This window comes from Neodiprion lecontei, chromosome 1 (genome assembly GCF_021901455.1).
Source record: "Neodiprion lecontei isolate iyNeoLeco1 chromosome 1, iyNeoLeco1.1, whole genome shotgun sequence".
In the NCBI taxonomy this organism is placed as follows: Eukaryota; Metazoa; Arthropoda; class Insecta; order Hymenoptera; family Diprionidae; genus Neodiprion; species Neodiprion lecontei.
The window spans coordinates 35,343,644-35,367,598 of record NC_060260.1 but is presented as its reverse complement, the minus strand read 5'-3'; the positions used below and the strand labels follow the sequence as shown (position 1 = coordinate 35,367,598).

The 23,955-nt window shown below is 36.7% G+C and overlaps 5 protein-coding genes across 11 annotated transcripts in view; 2 read left to right on the top strand and 3 right to left on the bottom strand.

Annotated features, from left to right (window-relative positions):
* Positions 1–588: 588 nt before the first annotated feature.
* LOC124296622 (skin secretory protein xP2-like) lies at positions 589–2,795 on the bottom strand. The gene is made up of 4 exons (XM_046746679.1): positions 2,692–2,795; positions 2,533–2,575; positions 1,451–2,027; positions 589–1,072 (listed from the first exon to the last, which is right to left on the bottom strand). The coding sequence occupies exons 1-4, from the start codon at positions 2,793–2,795 to the stop codon at positions 942–944; spliced, it is 855 nt and encodes a 284-aa protein (XP_046602635.1). The 3' UTR covers positions 589–941.
* A 49-nt stretch (positions 2,796–2,844) lies between these two features.
* LOC107223309 (SAGA-associated factor 29) lies at positions 2,845–5,707 on the top strand. Of its 3 annotated transcripts, none has more exons than XM_015662954.2 (6): positions 2,845–2,999; positions 3,439–3,493; positions 3,594–3,851; positions 4,199–4,360; positions 4,428–4,656; positions 4,745–5,707. In XM_015662954.2, coding segments are annotated over exons 1-6 (900 nt in total). In that variant the 5' UTR covers positions 2,845–2,997; the 3' UTR covers positions 4,939–5,707. The 3 variants fall into 3 exon arrangements, with proteins under 3 accessions (XP_015518440.1, XP_015518439.1, XP_046602611.1); XM_015662953.2 differs by lacking the exon at positions 2,845–2,999 and adding an exon at positions 3,009–3,164; XM_046746655.1 differs by lacking the exons at positions 2,845–2,999; positions 3,594–3,851 and adding an exon at positions 3,010–3,164.
* Positions 5,708–8,197: 2,490 nt separating this feature from the next.
* On the bottom strand, positions 8,198–11,455 carry LOC107223308 (polyadenylate-binding protein 2-B). Of its 3 annotated transcripts, XM_046746666.1 has the most exons (8): positions 11,438–11,455; positions 11,193–11,280; positions 10,660–10,793; positions 9,793–9,907; positions 9,615–9,682; positions 9,214–9,455; positions 9,034–9,123; positions 8,198–8,282 (listed from the first exon to the last, which is right to left on the bottom strand). In XM_046746666.1, exons 3-8 carry the CDS (start codon positions 10,789–10,791, stop codon positions 8,249–8,251), a joined length of 681 nt encoding a protein of 226 aa, XP_046602622.1. In that variant the 5' UTR covers positions 10,792–10,793; positions 11,193–11,280; positions 11,438–11,455; the 3' UTR covers positions 8,198–8,248. The 3 variants fall into 3 exon arrangements, with proteins under 3 accessions (XP_046602622.1, XP_015518437.1, XP_015518438.1); XM_015662951.2 differs by lacking the exons at positions 11,193–11,280; positions 11,438–11,455 and adding an exon at positions 10,963–11,179; XM_015662952.2 differs by lacking the exons at positions 11,193–11,280; positions 11,438–11,455 and adding an exon at positions 10,963–11,179 and having other exon boundaries at positions 8,198–8,273.
* A 751-nt stretch (positions 11,456–12,206) lies between these two features.
* LOC107223312 (probable ATP-dependent RNA helicase Dbp73D) lies at positions 12,207–16,158 on the top strand. Its single transcript, XM_015662960.2, has 6 exons — positions 12,207–12,421; positions 12,651–13,303; positions 13,405–13,617; positions 13,761–13,971; positions 14,061–14,495; positions 14,623–16,158. Exons 1-6 carry the CDS (start codon positions 12,399–12,401, stop codon positions 14,987–14,989), a joined length of 1,902 nt encoding a protein of 633 aa, XP_015518446.2. The 5' UTR covers positions 12,207–12,398; the 3' UTR covers positions 14,990–16,158.
* An 89-nt stretch (positions 16,159–16,247) lies between these two features.
* LOC107223320 (lachesin-like) overlaps positions 16,248–23,955 on the bottom strand; it is a 99,551-nt gene continuing 91,843 nt past the window's right edge. For all 3 annotated transcript variants that reach the window (XM_046746647.1, XM_046746641.1, XM_015662968.2), the window contains 6 exons: positions 22,816–23,001; positions 22,272–22,458; positions 21,956–22,087; positions 20,617–20,736; positions 19,747–19,917; positions 16,248–19,574 (listed from right to left, as the gene is read on the bottom strand). In XM_046746647.1, the coding sequence (XP_046602603.1) occupies positions 19,231–19,574; positions 19,747–19,917; positions 20,617–20,736; positions 21,956–22,087; positions 22,272–22,458; positions 22,816–23,001 (1,140 nt within the window). In that variant the 3' untranslated portion in view covers positions 16,248–19,230. The remainder of the gene's footprint in view (positions 19,575–19,746; positions 19,918–20,616; positions 20,737–21,955; positions 22,088–22,271; positions 22,459–22,815; positions 23,002–23,955) is intronic.

Here is a 23,955-nt window from a genome sequence, read left to right as displayed (position 1 = left end):
AATTAAGGTACAGGTACCCGAGAGAAGAATGTATACGTAGATCATGAATAAAAATAGATCAGAAGTAATAATGATGCAGAGACCAAAAAGTATAAATGTATATGCGGTCCATGTACGCCATTGACATGTATGACACATTTATGATCAATACGTGATGCATACTATAAATTTTATAATTTTTGAGGACACATACTAGATGATCTACAATAATCGGCTACAATATGTATTATTCACCGGCTACAATATGACAATAAAAGAATTGTTCATTTCGGTATGGGATTCAATTCGACACGCAGTCTATATATTCCATAACATTAATACTCAGAATTAGGAGTAGGAATAGGAGTGGGATCAAGACTAGAAGTAGGAATAGAAGTAGGATCAGGAGTAGGTTCAAGAGTGAGAGTATACAAATAGTAACATAGCTTTTTGTTATTGGTTTACATGAAGGTATTTGATCATGATTATTTATTTAGTACTATTATTGTAGACAAGTGGTTAAAAACTGAAGCAATCAATAATAATTATACAGCTAAATATTCAAGTAAATCCGAAAAAAGGTCAATAATAAAATCAGATAATGGAGAAAAAATATCTTTGATGTCGGTTCAAAGTGGAAACCAGGTTCTTCAAATGCTGCCATATGAAAGATCGAGAAAAGTACATTTTTTTTTTTCAATCAATCAAATATGATAATTTTCAAGAGAAACGTTGATTGTCGGTTATTTTTTTTCAATTGGAGATAACTAACGAAGCTTCTTAAAATTTCGAGTGTATTTTAACTCACATTCGGACAGTACAAGAAAAATCTCCTTATCATCAATTGTCGCAAAATGGCGAAGTTATTAGCTGGCCATTGAAGCGTCGCGCCGCTCGGGCTCGCTCGGGATCGGATGCCTACTGTAACTGGTTTTTGTGCTCGTGCGCTCGCTTCCTCGTTGTCAGTGTTTTACCAGATAACATAGTTGTAGGGGAGACTGGGGCACGATGACTGCCCAAAAAATTCTGGTATTCGCTTTACAGTATACAGAATGAACACTGTCTTTGCGCATGTGACACAAGCCGAATCTGCCTGTAAGATTATTTCTATATAATGCCACAAATCACGTTTACAGATGAATGTAAGTACAAAGTATTGTGATTTTGAGACAATAAATTTCGTCAAAAAATACCACAGAACAATCAGCTAAGTGTTGACAGATTTGAAACACTACGCACAGCAATGTTAGCTCCAATTGAACGACGTTATTGTTATGTATTTCTATGTATACAATGCCAACCACTCATTAATTGCAATTTGTTGATCCTGGTTGTTCGGTTTTTTTACCGATTCAAAATGTTATCTGAAGCATGTATTTTGGGTTGATAGCACAAAATATGACGTTTTCAATAATCAAACTTGTAAACTTGAATATTAGTTCGGAATGTCAAAAGTCATCAGGTCACGGACCTGGAGAGCCAGAACTACGGCATTCTAGTCCTGGAAGTCGAGTTTCAACACGTGGCGGACCTGGAGCGCAGAAACTACGGAGCGCTGATCTCGGAAGTTGAATTTCACTAGGTAGTGGGCCTGAAGCGCAGGAACTACGGAGTGCTGATCTCGGAAGTTGAATTTCACTAGGTAGCGGACCTGGAGCGCAGAAACTACGGAGCGCTGGTCCCGGAAGTCGAGTTTCAACACGTAGCGGACCTGGAGCCCAGAAACTACGCAGCACTTGACCTGGAAGTCGAGTTTCACCAGGTAGCGGGCCTGGAGCGCAGAAACTACGGAGCGCTGATCTCGGAAGTTGAATTTCACTAGGTAGTGGGCCTGAAGCGCAGGAACTACGGAGTGCTGATCTCGGAAGTTGAATTTCACTAGGTAGCGGACCTGGAGCGCAGAAACTACGGAGCGCTGGTCCCGGAAGTCGAGTTTCAACACGTAGCGGACCTGGAGCCCAGAAACTACGCAGCACTTGACCTGGAAGTCGAGTTTCACCAGGTAGCGGACCCGGAGTGCAGGAACCACGGAAGTAGAGTACCCGGTACTCGAAATTTGCGGAGCGCGACTCTCATGCGTCCGCTCTACTGCGCGGTTATTTCCAGACTGAGGAATTCGGCCAGCTGATTTTCGGCTATATAGATCGATGACGTCGAGAGAAAAAAAATTTTGAGTGACGTCACTTTCTGAACATCCGAAGATCCGAACATCCAAACTTTGGTTTTAAACTTTAATACTATGTATGATGTATGATGTATGATGATATGATGTATGATGTATAATGATTTTAGTTTTCACATGTCAGAAAGAAATACGCACTTTATCTTTCCTGCCGATTCAAGACTCAAGCGGCTGAGCCCTTCGATGGTCTGCCGTTGACTAAATATATATTTTCCAGTTAACGTCAGCTAATAATGCTGCCGTTCTGAGACAGTTGGATGATAAAAATTTTTACTGAAAACTAGTTACAAAAATTTACCCAGAGGTATCCGTCTTTATTTTCTTCAGTTAATGGTTCCAAGAAGAACTGAATTAAAATCTAATCACATTACCGCTCGGTGAAGAGGATTAGTTGCTAAATTCTCGTTTCCATACCTATGAGGCCATAAGAATTCTTATAATAAACTGCACTAAATTGTCGTCATTCGAATAAACTGCATAAAATAAACGTAAAACTCGTCCGCGAAGATCATTTTCAATTTTGAATTTACCTCCAAACTGCTTTCTGTATGACCGGCTGACAATTAGGTAGTCGTGATGATAAATTTTGTTCGGTAATTTTAACATACGCCTCAGCCGGCAATGCTGCTTTCATCATTCAGTTTGGTTTTCATTTACCAATCGTCTCACAATTCATAATATTCACGCGCCACAACAGCGCTGAGTTAAAGTTGTGAATATCTCTTCATGGATATATAATTATTAGTGTACTGGAATTATAGCATAATTTTCAAGTTATGACTCAGTCGGAGAGAAATAATATTTTCATAAAGATCTGCGCCAAGTAACTTCAGCTCATGTACGTGTGTTTATAGTATAGAAGATATGCTATTCCTAATCTATGCAATTATTCATTTACGTCGATCATGATTCAGGCGAAGCAGTCACTGATTGCTCCAAACAAACTGACACATAGCTACATGTGACGTGATAAAAATCACTTCCAGTTGCTCTTAATGCTAAGGTTGACTTTAACTATTCTAACCTCTAAATATAGTTTGTCATATTTATGTAAACAAAACAAAGAGTACATAGCGACTTCACAGCATTGAATAGCTTTTGGTTCAAGCAAGAAGAAAAACTCCACCAGACCTACCGTTTCATACAGAATCCTTGTTTTTTCAGTTTCAAAGTGTTTTGTTTTCACTTTCTTAAACCATCTACATCTAGGTTATCTATCTAGGTTATTTTAAAATCAAAAGGTAATTTAACACTGAACTTCTCAAATACCATTTCAGGAGCTCTCCTTCGAAGATGCCGTTCACAGCTGATGCAGCGGCACATCAAATACAGGTACCAGCAGCATATTCAAAAATCAAACTCATCATCAAAATAATTTCAAATCAGTTTTGTCAAATGTTTCATATCATATGAATAACAATGGATGTTGCAGGAACGGCTCAAGAACATATACAATTTAATATTTGAGATAGAAGAAGAACGCAATCGATCTGAACATAATTTAAATAATATCACCAAGGCTCATGACAAAATAACACCAGATGATAAAGTCTCTCCTTACTATCAACAGAAATTAAAAAGTTTATATAGCGCTGCTGTCTCTGATGCTCAACAAGAAGAGGAGCTGATACGAAAAGCGCTGGCAAAAATTAACGAAATTAGGGCAATTCGAAATGAGCGTAGAATTCAAGTATGTCAATGTGAAAGGAACGGATTATTAAATTCAGAAAACCAGGGATTGTCCAAAAATCCAAGGGGAAATATAAAATTCAGATAGAATATTGCCATAATCATAGATAAAGTCCTTCCAATTATGTGTAACAATTTTGCATTCTTTTGAACAACTGAGGCACCAAATTATTCAGATTCTAATTCACCATAATGTCATTGCAGACAAAAATATACTCTCTAGATACTTTGTACATACCTATGTGAAACACTTGGAAAACAGCTGCTTGCTAGCGATATATTATTCATGCAGTTTACCAATTTTTCAATTGCTGGAAAAGTATGACTAAAACCTTTGTTCTTATACAGGCGCGTAACGCAGGAAACAAGGAAACGATACGACGAGGTGCATTGATGAAAATGTTGTTGAGCTCTGCACAAACTCTACCACTATATGTGGGTAAGTCACCTGGAGCAAAACCACCGCCACTATGTGGCGCAATTCCAGCTGAAGTTACGTACATAGCAAAGGTACGAAGGTAATAGTTTGTAAAATATTTCAATTTACGCCATATGAGATATTGATGATATTTTTGAGATGGGAGATATGGTTGCCGCGCTGGTAAAAGGATCCGAAGAGGAGGAGAATTGGATTCTTGCTGAAGTCGTTCAATTTAATCCAACGACGAGTAAATATGAAGTTGATGACATAGATGAGGAACAAAAAGATAGGCATGTTCTTTCAAAGCGTCGTGTTGTCCCTTTGCCTCTGATGCGAGCAAACCCGGAGACCGACGCCCATGCATTATTTCCCAAAGGATCTATAGGTATGATTATATGCTTGTGGTATAACTCACTACGGTTATAACAGTTGTATTCCCAGCTCTATAATGCAGTATCATTTTGCTTTTAAAGTTATGGCGCTCTATCCCCAAACGACATGCTTCTACAAGGCTGTTGTTAATCAGCTACCGACTACCGCAACTGAAGAGTACGAAGTACTATTCGAAGATGCAACATATGCGGACGGATACTCCCCACCTTTAAATGTTGCGCAACGTTACGTGATATCCATAAAGGAGAGTAAGAAAAATAAAAGTCAGTCTTGAAGAGAAGCAGAGTTATTATTTATAATCCGTAACGAATCGTAATGACACCGGAAATTTCTAAGCAATAATGCAGATATACGTCTAATTGAGATGCTGTACAATTCAAATCATGCAATCATCTCACTGCCATCAAATTTTTTTTTCGTTACAAGAAGAAATTACGTAGCTAAATGAACAAAAATTGATGCTTTAGTTATTAGATATTTGTAATATCATCAAACTGTATATAATCAATAAACAGGAGAAATTTTATGTGCCAGGATGTATATGCATTTTATACAGATTGCGCACATATACATTCTTTGCTTTTCATTCCAAAATACTATCAAAGTTATTATTTCAGTTACTCAAAATTACGCATAAGGATTCTTTATTTGTCCATTCAATCATTTTACATTTATTTTTTAACATATTTTTTCCTCTTATCTATTTTCTTTTCTTATTTTTCTTTCCTAGTGAGAAATAAAAATTGTTCATGAATACGTGTTATGTCGCTGAATCGAAGGTGATGCTGCACCGCACCTGCAAAATACTTAGCGACATGGGAGTAATGTGGGTTTAATTAGACTTTCGGTCTCTAATACGAACACCAGAACTTTTTAGTGCTCAAAACGCACTTGGAAGTACATTATGTATAAATATCGGTAATAGCGATCAATCCTCATCTTACAAAGTAGTATTCAACGCTTTTTTTTAAACTTTAAATCAAATTAAAAATCTATCCTTAAAACGTTCCTACTTAATCAAAGTTGCAATGACATGAAACTGTGTTGCTTTTGAAAAACTATATGTTCAACTAAAAAGAACTTTAAAGCAACTTCTTTCGCCAAATGCATACAAAACTGGTCAATGAACTGATTAACTCGTTATTAGTTATAAACTATGAGATATAATTCTATTCATTCAGATTGTAGTTCAATGAATTTGTTTTTCATTTTTATTTTATCTGCTTGTTTCATTTAGGCTTCAGTGCGTGAATTACCATATGGATATCTTGTTTTTTTTTTTTTTTTTTTTTTTTTCAAAAAAACTTATGATTCCCAGCACACTCTCATTTTTAGGTATAATATATGAAAAAGGTGTCACCGACGTGGGCGTTCACTGTATACATAAAACAATACCTGAATAATTATGTGCCTGACAATTATTTAATATTTGGAATTATGATGAAGTTAATGACAGATATTTTATTTCATGAGTGACATGAGTTCGTATTTTATATTTTTACAAATCGCTGTAAGACAAATGATCTGGACCAATAGATAGTACTTGTACGTTAAACTGTTTCAGAAAAAATGAAAGAAAAAAAAAATAACTAAATAATCGAAGACAAGGATAAACTTGAAAATTTTGATAAATCACTTGTGCATTCAGCTATAAATGGCAAAATGACAGCTTATCTGGATCGATAATTATGATACCGACTAAAGGAAAAAACTGATCATTTGAAAATCATTCGAACTTACTAAGGTGTGAGAATGGGGGGAAAAAAAAAAAAAAAAAAAAAAAACCGGAATGGAAAGAAATAAGTATTCAATGTAATATGTTTACATGAAGAACTGATTGTTACAATATAATTCTTATTGATCCAGCTCTTATTGCTGTTTTAATCAGTTTTCGCTGTCACGTTATAGTTATACGATGAACACTTATTTTGTAATAAAAAATATATGGTGCCTAAAGTACAGAGATAATAAATTACAACACTAGATCGATACATCAATAATCATTCCGTATGAAATGAATTTTTTCACCGTTTATCATCGACATGGTTAAACGACAGAATATATTTTGAACGAGAAACCTTCTTCCTCTTCGAGTCAATGTCAAATATATAAAAATTGAATATTTACTCGCAGCTACCTAAAACCTTCAAGATCAGGAAGACCTACTATAAGTTGTCGCTGTAGGGTGATTGAAAACTTATGCTAAAAAATAAATTGCTGCAATTATTAGCAAATCAATTGAACTACAATTGCGAATGATTGACGATCTGGTATTAAAGAATCAGTGGTTCTTTTTTTTATATTTTTTTTCCTTTGTTGTCGTTTTTTCATCTTTACTTTTTTTTTGTGATTCGATAAAATTAAGAAATAGGAATAATTGTGCCCGCTTTGTCCAATCTTTTTTTTTCTTTTGACATGTGGCTTTTTTTCTCTCTCTTTTTTTTCCATCGTTTGAGTTTTTTTTCTGTGGACATATCATAAATATGAAGAGACATGAATTTTCTTATTACAACGAAGATTAACTTGCAGTTTTGGGAATGAATTTTCACAATGGGTACATCCTTGACAGAATGTATAAGATAACAATATAATGCAACACAGCACAGTTTACTCAAATGGGAGAGATTTGCATAAATCATCATGCTAACGGAATTCAGTCAATTAAGATCACAACATGCATAAAATTTCACATGATATTTCAACAGTGATATTCAACAATATACTGTGCTTTGTTGTGCAATTATATTTGACTAAGATTATTGTTCACTATTGAAGATCGATAGGACGCTAAGAGCCATATTCTATGTTGTAGTAGCTGCATCTATTTTTGCTAACCGTAATATTCCAATAATGGAAAAATAATATTTCATTTCTGAACAACACGATTCTCTAAATATATAATGACACCACTTGCAATCGTCCTTGCGCATTTGATGAAAATATGTGCTGTATCAAATTAACCTACATCGAGAATAAGATCTTCACTATAACGTCACATATCGATAATTCAATTAGTATTACACCTTATTTGAGCCTTTGAAAATCAGCATAGAATATGACTTTGCATGAAGTTCTAGTTGAACTGCAAATATTAATGTACGCTCTTCCTTTCATTCTTTACACAAAATTATTTACACAACAATTGATCCAGTACTGTTAATTTGCTATTTCTCATTGTTAAAAAAAGGCACAACAAAATCTAGCTATATTAAAGCTAGTAGCAATATTATACAGTAATGAAGAAATCGTCGTAAGAACATCCAGTTTTCGAAATGAAAACGATAATTCATTCTTCACATTATGTCATTCAACATTTGTAGGAAGTTTACAGACATTGAATGAGGTACAGTCTAAATTGTACAAATAAAAATCTGGGAAAATTAGAACTGTTACTAATACTGGCCACAATGATTTAACTGTGTCTAACTTCTTTTGGCTATATTATTGCACGAATGAATTACTCATTTCCATTGAAATCACCTTTGCTGTGATAAAAAAAAAAATACCAGGAGAGAATATTTTCAAATACTCACCCTGAATATGAATCAGATGGCACCTCTCCTCATATCGAAGGTCTACAAGCGTCAGTAGGGCATATAGTAGCCACGCCTGTAACTTCTGTGGTGTTACAAAAAAAAAAGGGAGGAACAATAAAACTTCAATTATTTTGTGAATTTTTGTGTCCTTTGTCCATTGAAAAGTAACTTCTACAGAACGAAATAAAATAGAAAGGTGGAAAGTGGTATCCTAGAACTACTGGACTATTGCTACTTCACGTGCAACAGGAAAAAAACTCTAATACTGTTACCAAACTATATTTGACTGATACACGTTTTAACTTGAAAAATATATCATATCAACACATCGAACAAAGTGACCAAAAATAATACAAAATCGAAGCTTTAAATTCACAGAAATATTTGATAATTGTCATATCCCCGTTTATAAAAGAATATTGGATAGGATTTATTGATTTAATAAACATGAATATTCTGATAAAGTGACAATCAGAAAAGATAAATATCTATAACGTTCATTATTTGTGGTATTACAAACTGATAGAGAATTTTATTTTCACAGTCAACTACATGGAAGTAACGTGCATTTGTGGAGAAAATAGTTTCACTCAACTATACGGTTTTAAAACTTCCAAATTGGAATCAAGTCAATTTCGTACGAGAATTAAAACACCACAGATTTATTTATTATTTATCATTGACTCGACACATGCTTATAAAATAAAATCGAAATTGCTTGATTTTTGTTTTATATAATATTCTGAACAAATCGTCTCAAACAAAAGACCTAGAGCCATAAATTACGCTACGCAGTTGTAAATAAATAAAGTATTAACAATGACCGATATTACCTGGGTCTCCTTGCATATCGGCAGCCAAAATAGGCGCTACCACGGCTGATTCGAGCAGCTCCTCTGAATCCACGTGCTCCTCTAGGCCCTCTGCAAATGAATTTTTGCACAAATTGGTGAAAACTTGCTGTCAATCCAATAACGCAGTTCAACATTTCCAACTATGAATAGAGAAATTACCTGTTGGTGATTGACATGCCTGGTCTGTTAGTTCTCTTGGGCATCACTTTGATTTGACGACCTCGGAACAAAGACTCATCCATAGCCATCGCGGTTTGCACTGAATCACGATCCCCAAATTCAATGTAAGCAAAACCTTTGGGATGACCATCAAACTTATTGCACAAAATTGTCACTCTGTTGATACTGCCGCACCCGTGGAAATGCTGCTCCAATTCCTCAGCTGTTGCTCCGTAATCAACCTATTATTCATTTATTGAATTAGTTGATTATCTACACCTAGGTCTCCAATTACCGCAATCCTGTCTGGTTCGAAAGTGTTTGATGAAATATAATTTACAACAAACCCTTTCAGTACACAGGTCGGCAAAAATATGCGAGCGATTAGTGAATTTACTCACATTTCCGACATAAATCGATCTATTGTCCACTTCCATTTTCTCTTCCAAAGACATGTTCAATGGGCTAGCTGTAATTGTAATTCAAGAATCATCAATCAGTTAATGATGGGAGTTGAGCGTGCGTAATTACATTCGTAAGAATAAAAGATGGACATCTGATTGTCTACAATCCACTTACTGATGCCAGGAGGGCTGCCCATGTTCATTTGCTTATCAACCTCAGATTGCAATTGTTTTAATTTTTCTGCTTCTTCCTCCATTTCTCTGACACGTGCCTTTATTGCCTCCAATTCCTACATCAATGAGAGAGAATATTTATTTTTTTGAATACAACATACACAATGTGGAATGGTCAGTATCGTTGAGGTACCAAAAGAAACCTGAGGCTTGCTTGTTAAACATCAATTCTTAATAGTGTATCTGTGAAACAAACATTTCGTTTGCTTTGCTTAAATGTCTGGAACATAACTGAATTATGATAAGAATTTTGTCAAAACAATCAGAATTTATGAGACGACAAATAAGCTCAGCTCATCCATCAACAAAAATGATCTAATAAAACTTACCCTGATTCATGGTTTTGCTGACAAAAATATGAAAAGAACGATTTCAGGGACATGAACATTTTTATCTTTGCTCTCAGGGTGAAGGATATTTTTTGACAAAAAAAAAAATAAATAAATAAAAATAACCAACACATGCAAAGATATTTCAACTTTTCTAAAATTAGACATTGAATATTAGAATTTTTACGATTCAAGCCACGTTTGTATTTTCGAGATCTTCGTAAAACGTTGAAATGAGATAAATCTTTTGATAAATGATGAAAACGAATCAGATGCTAGATAATAGAAAACAATCTTTATGAAATTGGTTATGATCACGAACGCGTAGAGTTCCTAATCGTGAGTAACGGGAATCAGCACACCGGGTGGAAACGCTTTGCGAGTCGAATAGAACATAAACATCTATGACGTAGTTCTAATAATCGAAGTTTAATGATACGGCGTTGCTGGATATTAGCAAGATTTAAACGATCACTTACAGGGTCATCAACGTTTGTCTCGCTGTTGTTGTGATCTCCGTCACCACGCATTAAAGTATCGCCATCCTGACCATTTTCTAAGCCATCTAGGCCGTCAATTTGATCGCTGGCTAACAGATCTGTTTCAGACATATCTGTAAACAGAGTAAACGACAGATAAATCGTTTTCCGGTATATATGCCGAAGTCTACGAAACGACGAGGGGTTAAACCGCCGCGATATCGAATAATAACGCCTTCGCCGAGAAAAAGAAGAATAGAGAAAAATCGAAAAAATAAAATAAATAGAAAAACCGATGCTTACCTCATTCACTACTGTGCGTTAAATGAAATAAAGAAAAAAAATTCTTTAAAAACTTTTCTCACGACCGGCTTCACGACGTTTATTTATTTATAGAACTATCTCTCCTTCGATATATATTAAATTCGCAACATGCAACGGCGTATTCGCGGAGGACTCAACACTTTCTGACGCCGCAAACCAGTAGTCAGAAGATCAATGAAAAGAGATACGTGTACACTGTACATACGTACAGAAACGAGGCACGCGCTGATTCTGTTACCGGCTGCTTCGACCAACGCTGCTTATTCACCGGCTGCCGCACGATGGCGTACGACGATTCTGAAATATGAATCAACCTTTTTTTTTCTCACTCAGTTCCTTACTCAGTTCGCACGTATCATCGAGTCACATATAACTTTTACGACACTGGCGACCTTTTCAAACTTTCTTGCTTCAGAATTAACGTCGACAAAGTGTATTTCGCATTTCTAATTACTTTGTGAATCAGTATTCGATGCCACTCGAGCACCTTACCGCGGTCTTGTTACATACAATCCTGGATACGACCCCAATATTTCGACGGCGGGTGGGGAGGTCCTCAATCCGAGGCCGAATTGGTAGTTCTAGCAACGGCCACCGCGTATTTCATGGTTCCTACGCTCTCTAGTCGGGCGGGGTGGAATCCATAAAGATAATAACAGACAGAGTGGGCAAGAATAAGTATGGAAGGGTCACCGTCCTTGTTATGCGTTTGCGCTTGCGCATAAGACAGCTCCATAAGCGTAGCCCCGCATTGGGCATTTTCGTTAAATGACTAACTAACGATCAAAGAACTGTCGTAAGTTAGATGCTCTAGGACTGGACAAACTTCTGGGATTAGTGCCTTCCTACATCGTTTTATTAATATTTTTTTTCAAATTTTACAGATTATCCGAAGTCTATTAAAGGTTAGCCAAGCGCTGTTAAAGACCAACTACCGATTAAAAAATAAATCAACTCATTCGGGTGATAATGAGAAGACGGTGCTGCATAAAACACCGTGCACGACTAGGTAGAATAGCCCAGTGACGAGAATACCTCGCTAACGGATACCTCGTTTATCTTTCTCTCTCTCTTTTTATCGGCAAATCGGTTATACCCACGTACCATTCAATTGCTAACTCTATCTGTTATTATCTCTATGGCGGGCGGGATCATATTGAACCGATAAAGTCGAAAAGTCAATAGCGTAAACCGCTAGCAAAGAGTGTAAATTGAGCTTAATAGCAGAGATGAGTCGGTTAATAGGCTACAACAGCAGCCTCTGGGTAGCGTTTGAGGAACTCTGACTTCTACGGCAACGTTCAGCGTGTTGAATGTATATTAAAGTTTAGTTTACGTTCAAACGGCTACGAAGTCGTGAAATAGTAATACATATACTGTTTATAGTAGCATGTGAATTGAGCGGTGACATAAATATGAGTCTCTTTGTTGTAAACAGGTGAGGTCGAAGAATTTTCTTCGTATCTCTTATATATTCTTGGATCTTTATGTAATTTTTGAATGACGGTTTCCACTGATAACGAACAACGGTACCCACGTGTTTGAAGCACGTGTTTCATGCCGCATACGTTATGTCTATACTTCAGAATTTTCAGTGCTTTTTTAACTTTACTATGGCGTGGTCAAGAACCGTATAGGATAAAGTAATCGTTTATACATTTTTTCAGGTATCAGGGTAACGATGATAATGCACCAGAATCTACGACCACCGAAGACCACTACACAACTCTGTTGAAGAAAATTGAGGAGCGCAAAAAACGCAAGAGTGCAACACAAGAAAACGAAGTTAATAAGGATGGAGTTGACAGCTCGGAGGTGTCAGTTGAGAAGAAGAAACGAAAGAAACAAAAGCCCTCGACTACCCAGGAAAATGGAGCAAAACGCAAAGATACAACTACTCCAGAACAAATCACCACGTCTTTACAATTCTCTGCTACAGAAGTCAACGACCCTGTAGCTAGCGAACAGCGTGAAAGCTTGACAGAAACCACGAGCTCTACGCAAAAGGCTACTGCAAAGAAACCTGCTTATCTCATTCTCGGATCTGATTCGCACAAGAAAAAACCTGTTATAAAACGTGTCTTACCTGAATGGTTGTCACAACCAGAACTAATTTCTGCTGATGTAAACAGCGGTCCTAGTTTATCTGACTTCAAATCAATTCTAGATTCCGATATAATAGATATTCTCAAGAAAAGTGGAGCGACAAAACTTTTTCCAGTTCAAGCAAACATTATACCATGGCTACTGGAATGTGATAGGCATAGAAAAATGGGCTGGTGGCCTCGAGATGTTTGCATTTCAGCACCTACAGGAAGTGGTAAATGATGTATTTGCCTAATTTTTGTATTATCTTTAGAGTTACTGTGGTCGTTTCCCAAGTATATCCATATCTCAAGTAATAGATCAATTTTATTCTAGGAAAAACACTTGCATATGTTTTACCAATTATTCAACTGCTAAAACATCGGTTTGTGAGAAAAGTCCGTTGTCTTGTCGTACTCCCAGTCCAGGAGCTAGCTGCACAAGTCTATAAAGTGGTGAAAACATATTCAGAGCATACAAATTTGCGGGTAACATTGCTCTCAAGTGCTGCTACCTTTCAGCAAGAACAAAAAAAACTTGTCAAACAAGGTTTGTACCTGAATCTGGGCAACATGCAACTTTGAAGGAAATTTTGAGTTTTATATAAAATTACACTTTTGCAGGAAAATAAAGAAGATACACTATAGCATCTAATCAAACTGAGTTGTTAACGCATTGAATATCTGCTTTAGACGGATCTGGAAAATACATCAGCAAGGTAGATTTCATTGTAACAACGCCTGGTCGCCTGATAGATCACATTGAAAGAACTGAAGGATTTTCACTATCTTCACTTCGATATCTTGTCATTGACGAAGCTGATAAAGCCACGGATTGGCTGCAGCATCTTCCTGCACCACATTGCGGATCAGCTACTCTTAATATATCCAACATTGAGTCAAAGTAACGTATAGAAGATGCTGATTTTATTGAATACCAATACTCCAACAATTTTGCAATATAATATAACTTCGTAAATATTTCGAAATTAGGAATCGACCTACTCAGAAGCTATTGTTTAGCGCGACGTTATCTCAGGACCCGGAGAAGCTGAGTAGACTTGGTTTATTTCAACCCAAGTTATTCACATCTGTCCTACCGGAAGACAAAGATATAGATTTAAACTTGGACAAAGCTACCGGAGATTTTGTTGGGCGTTACACTAGTCCGGACGAACTAGTCGAGAAAGCTGTGGAGTGCGAGACTTTGAACAAGCCGCTAGCTCTTTTCCAACTATTAACTGGAAGTGACGAAGTGCAAAGAGCACTGGTATTTACAAACTCAGGAAATACAGCGCATAGATTGGCCCTGTTAATCAATTTATTGGGTAAAAAGAGAGGATTAACCGTGGCAGAAATATCTGCACGTTTGGATCACAAAAAGCGAGAAAGTGTGTTGTCGCAATTCGCACAAGGAGATATTCAAGTGTAAGTCACAGCGTGTGTATGATACTTAAGCCTGGAAATAATTGTTAAAATTTAATTTATTCAAAATTATCTCTAATATACGGGTAATTTCACTCTTGCTTAATCCATCTTACTTGATTAATTCCAGGTTGATTAGCTCGGATGCTTTAGCCCGCGGAATGGATATCTCTGGTGTAAATCTAGTCGTTTCCTACGACTTACCGAAACATATCAAAGGTTACATTCACAGATCAGGACGGACAGGTCGAGCCGGTACTCCTGGTACAGCAGTGTCTATTCTAACACCTGCGCAGGTCGCAGCTTTCAGTAAAATGTTGACCAGTGCTCGAAAGAGTGTACCTGTTATTGAGAAAGTGGATCTTGATTCGTTTTCCGAATCTCCTGATTACGAGGAGCATATAGTAAAGCTAAGAGAAATGTTGGAGGAGGAGCAAGTCAACGAGTTGAACCATGTAAAGTCTGTTAAAAGAAGACATAAACGGATACACAAGTAGTTATAATGTTCAATTACTGCCTTATGCTTACAGTAAAATACGGAAAACCATTTTTCTCGATACTTATTTTAATGTAAATAATTTGTAGGGTAGTTCTATCTTGTACTATACCAAACAACAATTACTTATGTCGACCGAACGACGTTACGTGAAAAATACAGTGAAGGATTTAACATCGATAATAACATTTTATTGTCTGAATTTTAATAATATCATACATTGCATCATCATCATCATCATCATCATCATCATCATCATCATTATTATTTTTGTTATTTTTGTTATTATTATTATTATTATTATTATTACTATTTTACGTTGCTCTATCAGTTTAATTTTAATACCAATTTGTATAATCAACTGTTGGTTACTCTGTTTCTATTATTCAATGTTTACGAAGGCAACCATTCATATTACAATAATTTATAAAAAGATAAATGATGTTACTTATCTCGTAAAACGGAGAAAATATTATTACGCAACATTACCAAAAATTCTCATCTTTAACTCGCACGTCACTTACTATTTCGCTTCGAGAACAAATCGGTACGCAATGAATCACGTCTCGCTTTCTATTGATAAGATGTTACGTAGACGAGATAGAAGTTTATTTGACTAGAAGTATGCGGTTTAGCGGGAAATGAGGGGTTGATAACTGGAGCAGAATCGTTATTTCATCTTGAATAGGACCTGTGCAAATTTCGACTTGGGAAAGTTTATTATTAATTATTTGGACGCGTTAAGATCAGAAGAAAAAGTAACATGTTGAAAAATATCATGAATATCAAGGGGAGTGAGAAAATTCGCACACATTTGAATACGCAAATTTTCTAAAGTAAGCACAGGCCTCAGATGATTCAGTAATTTATAATCCATTACATACTTGGCAAAACATGTCCTTTTTTCCAAATTATGTTACACCATACATATGAAGTCATATTTTAATTTTACATATAAAATCTAACCAATTCTTATGAATTTATTACCAATGTTTATCGATACTGCAATTCTCGTACGATTCAACATTCCATTATAATTATTTACAGAATACGGCATGTATATGTGCTATATATATGCAATATGTGTTAGGTATTCAATTTATACAGTTATATACTGCTTTATGTTATGTTTATGTACATTTAACGTGGTCCTATATAATTCATATGTGTCGTTGCCAAATATCTATTATATATATATATAATAGATATATATATATATATAAAATTTTTCACTTGTTTGCCTTCAAACTTTTTTCCTGTTTTTTTTTTTTTTTTTTTTTTTACTCACAACTTAAAACACGTTCATCGGCATATAGATAGGTATGCCGACTGTGAATCACCGCAGATTTCTTTGGTTCATTATGAGACAATATTAAACCGTTATTCCTTAATTCCTATTCTCGAACAACTATACGTATCAACTATTAGCAAATATTTATTGTCACGACACCGTGCTTATTATAATAATTATGAAACAACCTTGTAAAATTAATTAACAAAGTTTAGATGGAAGAAATTAACAAAATTTCTTGTCATCGTTCGTCATATAAATTATAAAATTTCTACTTTGTACGATCAACGGTAATACGAATCGAATTCTATTTTCCAATGGATACTTCAAAGTCCGTTCCCCAACACAATATTGTATGTTTTTGCATCGAAAGTTCCGTTGCGCTAAAATAATAGTAATTTGAAATTGTATGAATAATGATCATTGACCTACGAGCAAACAAACTTCACTTTGAATATAGACCGCTTCACTCTCGTCGGAATTGATGACCGTCAAATTCAATTTCGAGTTATAATTGCGAATTACTTAATAAATTCCCAAGCAGTATCAAACTACATAATAATTCGGAAGTCGGGTATAAATTTGTGAGAAACTGGTGGCGATGTGAATTTTCACATCGCAGCCTGTGCCAAAAGTATTCGTTTCTAATTGTTAGGAATTGTAGGTATTCAATCACAGTTGAATGTTACAGCGGTCTGTGACAATTGATTAGCCAACAGTTTGTGTAACTAGTAATTACGATCAAAAAGCTCGGTCAATTGAGTCTTGGCGCAGGTAAACATATAACATACCCGAAATATATACATACTGCTACAAGGTTAAAATGTTGTACAATGTGCGATTGTTACGAGCGTAGAGAGAGAGAGAGAGAGAGATTTATTTGCCAAATTTACCTTATTAGGCTTTGATTGCAAGCTAACAAACCCCTGCCGGATCTCAGAACAAAATAGCCCTTCTCGTTAGAGGGGCTCAGGCGAAATACCAACTACTCAATTTCACATGGCAGCAGTAGCTCTTATTCCTGTTGACGTTAATCCGCTCGTGGGTCTCAGTCCAATTCACTCGAATAAAAAATTCCAAGCTATCGAGTTAGTGACTGCCTTTTTTTTAAAGGGCGATCAACAACGTCTGTTAACAAATCAGCTCACAATTACTTAGTATAACGTAATACAAGTATTTGTTATGAATTTTCTTAATCATTATATTTCATGAGTTTTATTCGTCATCGCGAAACCGAAATATACAATGTAGGATCTGTGACGAAAAATACAGCAAAACTTCGTGATGGTCTACAGTAGTAATCATCCATTGTCCTGTTTGAAAATTTTTTCGTATTGTGTGAAACCTCTGAATGTAACCCGTAATTAAAAACCCGATTAAAGTTGACGCAACATGAAAAATTATGCAGGTGCAATTTTAGGAAAGTGTATTTACAGCTCTGACCGTGGAATATTTCAAAATTATTATACCACTCATGAAACAAATATTTGGGTGTATACTCAACGGATCGCAAGATTACAATGATTAGGCAATTATAAAAAATATTATTCATTTTAAAGAGGTGATGAAGAGTGTTTTTAAATATTGGAAGAACGTCTTGGAAGAATATTATCTTTTGCTCATATTAACAAAGCGTTGTTATACATTTGTATACAGTTAAGTATATATTTATACAACTTAGGGATATAGATTGATTAACACGATTTTTTATACATAACCTGCGTGTTATTTTCATATGTATACGTATATTAAACTGATCCAAAAGAAAAAACCTTATTTTTTTTCAGTCACACGTTTAATAGTTCTAGGAAGAGGAAACAAGACGCTTGTTATAATTTGACCCCTTAATATTAATATATAGCGGTTACTGAATGCAATTTTCCACGTGATTTCAACTTGAACCTTGAATAACTTTTGAAAGAGTTTAGTTACCAAAAAATTATAACAAGCGTTTTTGTGGAGCATTAAATTTCCTACAAAAATATGTATCGGACATTTATGTACATTGCCTTGCTATTGAGCTACAGAATTCAGAAATAACTAAAATTATTTTCTCGTGCTAATTAAATGGGAAATGAAAATTGCGTTCAGGAACTACTAAATGTTAATATTAAGGGCTCGAATTATAACAGGCTTCTTATTTCCTCCTCCTACAAATATTAAACATGTGACTTTGAAAATAAATAGTCGACTTAGTTGGATCAGTTTAATATACATGTATATATGTATGTATATATATATATATATATATATATATATATATATATATACCTATATTGATTCGGAACATATATCTCACGTTTTCATAGACGATATAATATGTTATACGCTCTCCGACCAAATAGCTTAAATCAGTCCATATATCGCCGTTTTAACCAGCTATAATTTCGCAATATAATTTTTCCATCCCGATTCGATGCTGCGATTTAAATTAATGCAATGTAAAAAAAAAAAAACTTGCGAACAATGTGGATAAAATTCAAATTTCACGTTACGCGACCCTCAAACGCTGCTTATGAATCGAAAAAAGTCCGACGTAACATTAATTCAAATCCTTGAACTATCGCACCAATTTCGCCACGATAATAGGCAATATCAACCCTCGTCGAGGCCTGTGCTGCGGATGATTTTGATAACTGATAATCGTCAGAGCTGAACGACCTTGATCACGTTAAATCTGGTTTAATAATTACCTGAGTATCGTCCTTAATTTTTTACTCGCGGTAATTGTTTGACCTTTCGTCCGGCAATATATCATCCTTAAATTCACCTCCCTCGCGAATATCGTTGTAAGAAAAAGTATCGACCATTGGTATTTACAACATTACAGTATAATTGATAACGATGTACAAACAGCAATCATAACACATGTTAACGACGGTATAAATAATACGAATCTGACGACGCGCGGCGAATGCATTTTGTGCGCAAAGCAAGGAACGCGTAATCCTTCACTTGTACACCGCTGTAACGAAAAACAGGAAAAGCAGCAGCGTCGCCTTCTGCAGGCCAAAGAACCGCTTCCTGCTCGCCGTGTTCAGGATCACCCAGGGTGGCGAGAGGGAAGGCACCGTCAGAGGTTCCTCGGTGCGATGACCGTCCTGCGTGCTTCCGCTTCCGCCCATCCTCTGGGTCGTCGCGAGGTCGTCGTCGTTACCCGCGAATCCATCATCGCCCTCGGCCCGGCCGGCGTACATTTTTCCATTTTTTTTCTTGGTCCTTGGCGGTTTTTTTCGCGGTCGAGGATCCGTGTTCCTCGTCAAACTCACCGGCGTCGTTTTCGGCAAATTTAATTCTGCAGATGCGGAAGGAAAACGCGGTCAGAGGCCAACTCGGACGCACGGGATTCTTTTGATCTTTTATCATGCGCGACACCACCCCGAAAAGTATTGTTATCTCGTTTTTTTCTTTCTCATTCCTCTTTTTTCTTTTTCTTTTTTACTTTTGAATTTTAAAACGTAACTCACCCTGCAGCCTTACCACCCCCTCGGCATTTCCAAGCGCGTTCGCCGCCGAACAAACGTAGCTACCAAGGTCCCTTTGTTCCAGAGAACGAATCGTCAGATTCATCTGCCACGAGTAGTCGTTCACCGACGCTTCCTCCATCTTGTATTTCTCGTTGGGTAGCAATTTCTCACCTCAACAAAGGTTTCCGATAATTATTGTTATTATTATTTTTAATATTCAATGAATTTTTCTTTCATTATACATATATTTCAAAAATGCATAACTCCAAATATATTACAAAGAGATTATATCTTCGATAGCGATAATATGTTGAATATTTTTTGTGTAACTGTAACAAATGATTGTAAACAAAAGTGAGATTATAAAAAAAAAATGGACAAATGTTAACCCCTTGTAGCCCAAAATCATAAATTTATGTGAAAAATGAATGGCGAAGCGAGGATATTAGCTGAGTAAACGTCGTCTCGTATTCTCGTGAAATTCTGTGGGTTTATCCTGTAGTGCAGAAAGTTTCGTAGTTCCAGGTACACCCGCACACCACTGTAAAACCACTAGGGAAAAGTGCAGCCTTTAATTAGTTCGACTTTCAAGCGCAATTGCACGGAAAGCTTGCGTCAAATTGAAACTCGGCTTAATTCAACAGGCTGCACAGCTGCACCGAGCCGTGATGCAGCGAGTTATAATATCCACTTGGGTATGTACATACATTGTGCACGAGGTCGAAGAAGAATAATCATGAATCCGTTGAACAGCTGCTCATTATGACACTGCAACTCGCAACTTATTTCTTGAATAATTATTTTTAAGCTAGGTGAGAATATGTGCATAAAACCGCGGTATATAATAAAATAAAAGGGCATATCGCTTACCTGTGTCTTTGTACCATGTGTTCATGGCTCGGGGCGAGGCTTCGACGGAACATTGAAGCAACACGTCGCTCTGAAGAGGCGCAGCCACGAGCTGAGTGTGGACCTTGATTAGCGGTTGGACTGAAAAATCGAGAACAAGAACGAAGTGTGATTTATTTTTGTTCCTTGGTAGATGTATGATAAGAGATTGAAAAAAAAAACATGCGAAAGTATTAATTGTCCAAATGTACGCTCGTATTGAAGGATATTCTTGGTTTGTCATTCGTTCCGATGAACGGACAATTGGTCAGTCATTGAAAAGTAGAATTGAAAAAGGCTGTAAGTGCCGGTAAACAAAAATTCAAAAAAAACGGAGACAAACTATTTTTTCTTCGCTGTGTCATAGTTGCAAAAATGCAAACGGCCTTAGGCTGGAAATGAGCCAGCCCTCGAATTTCCCGTTCACATACAGCGGTTCCAAGTTCACAGAAACAAATAATAATATTCAAGTCGATTTTCGAACCACAGATTCAGATTCGTGATTAGCGATACAAAGGCGCCTCAGATCACCATGTTACATGAAAATAAGACGATTGTTTTTATTTTGAACCACCATAATCGATCCACCATTACAAATTTTGGAAGTCTGGTCTTGGATATGTTATCGGTGACCCAAAAAATCTCGAGCAAATGATTTCTACTAAAATCCGAATACTTTTAGATTTTTTTCCGACCATGTTGGATTCACTATTTCAGATTTTGGAAATCGAGAACCAACTTTCATGAAAAATGTTTTTAGTTTTTTTTTACAGAAAACTGAATGCGCCAGATTCAAATTTTGCAAATCTGACCTCAAATACGTGATTAGCGACCCAAAAATCCTTCCGGCATCAATTTTCATTCAAATCCATTCACCCTATCTCAAGATATCATTTTTATTTTATTTTTAGAATTATGTTATTTAAATAATTGAAAAAGTGCTGAACCAATTGAAACCAAAACCTGATCAGTTCTTAGTTTATACAAGCCGCGTCGATTGAGGCCAAAATCACTGAAATCCGGTAACTCGTTCTCGAGATATCGTCGAACAAAAAAATGAATCATACACATACATACAGACAGACGTCCGTCCGAAAATGGACGGAGATGATCCTCTGGATCTCGAAACGTCGAGATCTAGTGAAAACTCAAGTTTTAATTTTCAGAGCGATTACAAAACAAACTTCCCTTCTTCCTCTGAACACATAGAAACCCGGAAGTTAAAAAAATGGTGCTTACGGCCTTTTTCAACTCTCCTCGTCAATCTGTTCCGCAATTTTAATCACACGACGCGAATTATCGGCAATATTTTACCACTCACAATTCACATCGATGGAATATCGCTTGCTGACACTCGGAGGAACGCCGTTGCTGGCGATGCAGAGATAGGATCCCATTTCTTGTCGGAGAACGCCGGTTAACTCGAGTATTTCGCCGTCGTGGTACTTGAGTGCTGCGTATAATAAATACGAGGGTTCAGAGTCATTATCTCGCTCGGTTTAGGTTTACACACGTAGGTGGATGCAAGTGTGTGATAATTAAAAAAATGATGCAGTACATACATGAACGCGGAGGGGGTGAGACATTCCAGGGGAATTTTAATAAAGTAACCAAGGTGCTTTGCACACTTTGCTTACCTTCCTTCTGATTGTCGTGTCGCAGGATTATGTTCCGGCCGTCCTCTCGGCGCCACGTAACGTTGGGCATCGGAGTTCCGGTCGCCTGACATCGCAGTCTAATATTCCCGCCTTCCTTGGCGACAAGGCCGTCGGCAGAGGCGTCGTCCTTAATGTCGGGTGGGATTACTACCTCCATGTAACCGTTCTGGGCAGAGTAACGTTATCGTGTAATAATAAACTGGTAACTCGATGTCAACCAATTTCCATGCAGGCGAGCCGGTGCCAATATGCGTGAACAAAAACTAATTGTAACAGGAATGAATCAAGGACGAACAGGACGTACGATCTGAACCGAAGTTTAGGAAGAGAAATCCAGGAACGTTAATTTCGATAACATATACCTATATGTTGCGTGTCAAACTCAAACATAAGTTTAAACATTTTGAATGAAACTTAATTGCGAAACCGTTTCTCAATATCGTTTGATGTTCGAATTTGCTCAGATTCATTTCTACTTACACGTAGTAGTTTTTTACTTTCGATGTTCGGATACGATTCTCACCTGGCTTCGCATCGGGTCCGTGTTCACCTGGCACATGTACGTCCCCGAGTCGTTTTTCTGAACATTCGCCACATGAAGCTTCCAAGTGTTATGACCGTTGTGCGTAACAGATATTCGTGGATTATGGGCGACCATATGCGTGTGGATTGCCAGGATGGCTCTCGAGTCCGACTTGATCCAGGCGACCTGAAATCGAGATCGAACGATCGGTTGATTTACGAATGATCGCTCACGTGTCAGTAGTTGAAGAAAATTGGTTGAAATTGAATAATAAAAAAACAATTTGAATCGATCTCCGATCGACGATGCGATCGAAGGTACATAATCATTCCGAAAACAATATTAAATTGTTCATCAGAAATATCCCGGATTAACTCTGCATGCTGGTTAATTCCTAGCTAATGTCAACAAGTTTCGGATCACAATTTGCCCACAGTTTACACAAATAATACATGACACGTATGTAGGATAGGTATGTTTAATATATGATTATAGATATAGGTGACGAAAGTGACGTGAACTAGTATAGTACGCGTATAATAACGATAATCCGGGTACAGAAAATTTTTAATCCTTCTCGAACCTTGAAATAGACAATGCTGAATCGAATTAATCGGGTTAAACTATATTACCTTGATAATCGGTGTAACGTACAGGAACCCTATCTACTGAAAACGCGTCCACGGATTCCTCTCCATTTACGATATTATAAGCTGTGCTTTGCTGCTCGAGGGTCTTTATGTACTTTAATGTACGACATGTTTGTGCACGTATATCTGTATATTTAACAATAGGCTATAGTGTTTCTTACAGCGCAAAAGGGTGCGTCAACATTGCAGAGGCCCTGTTCTAACAGAAAATTGAAATACACTCCGGCAACTTACTTTCCCACCGTTTACTCAAACTGTTTATAGATATATGTGTATATATAATAAATGTATATATTTAAATATATTATATAGATATGTATATGTATACGTGATGCAGGCACATAGTCGAACGTGCTTGCGAGTAGAGGCGAAAGCTCGTATCTAAATTCGAGAAAGGCGCGGCAGCGTTCGTTCGTCCTTTCCGTTTTCTTCGCCCTTCGCAGAAGAGACCGTTCCGAATATTTCGGCAGCCCCAGTCCCGCGGACTTTC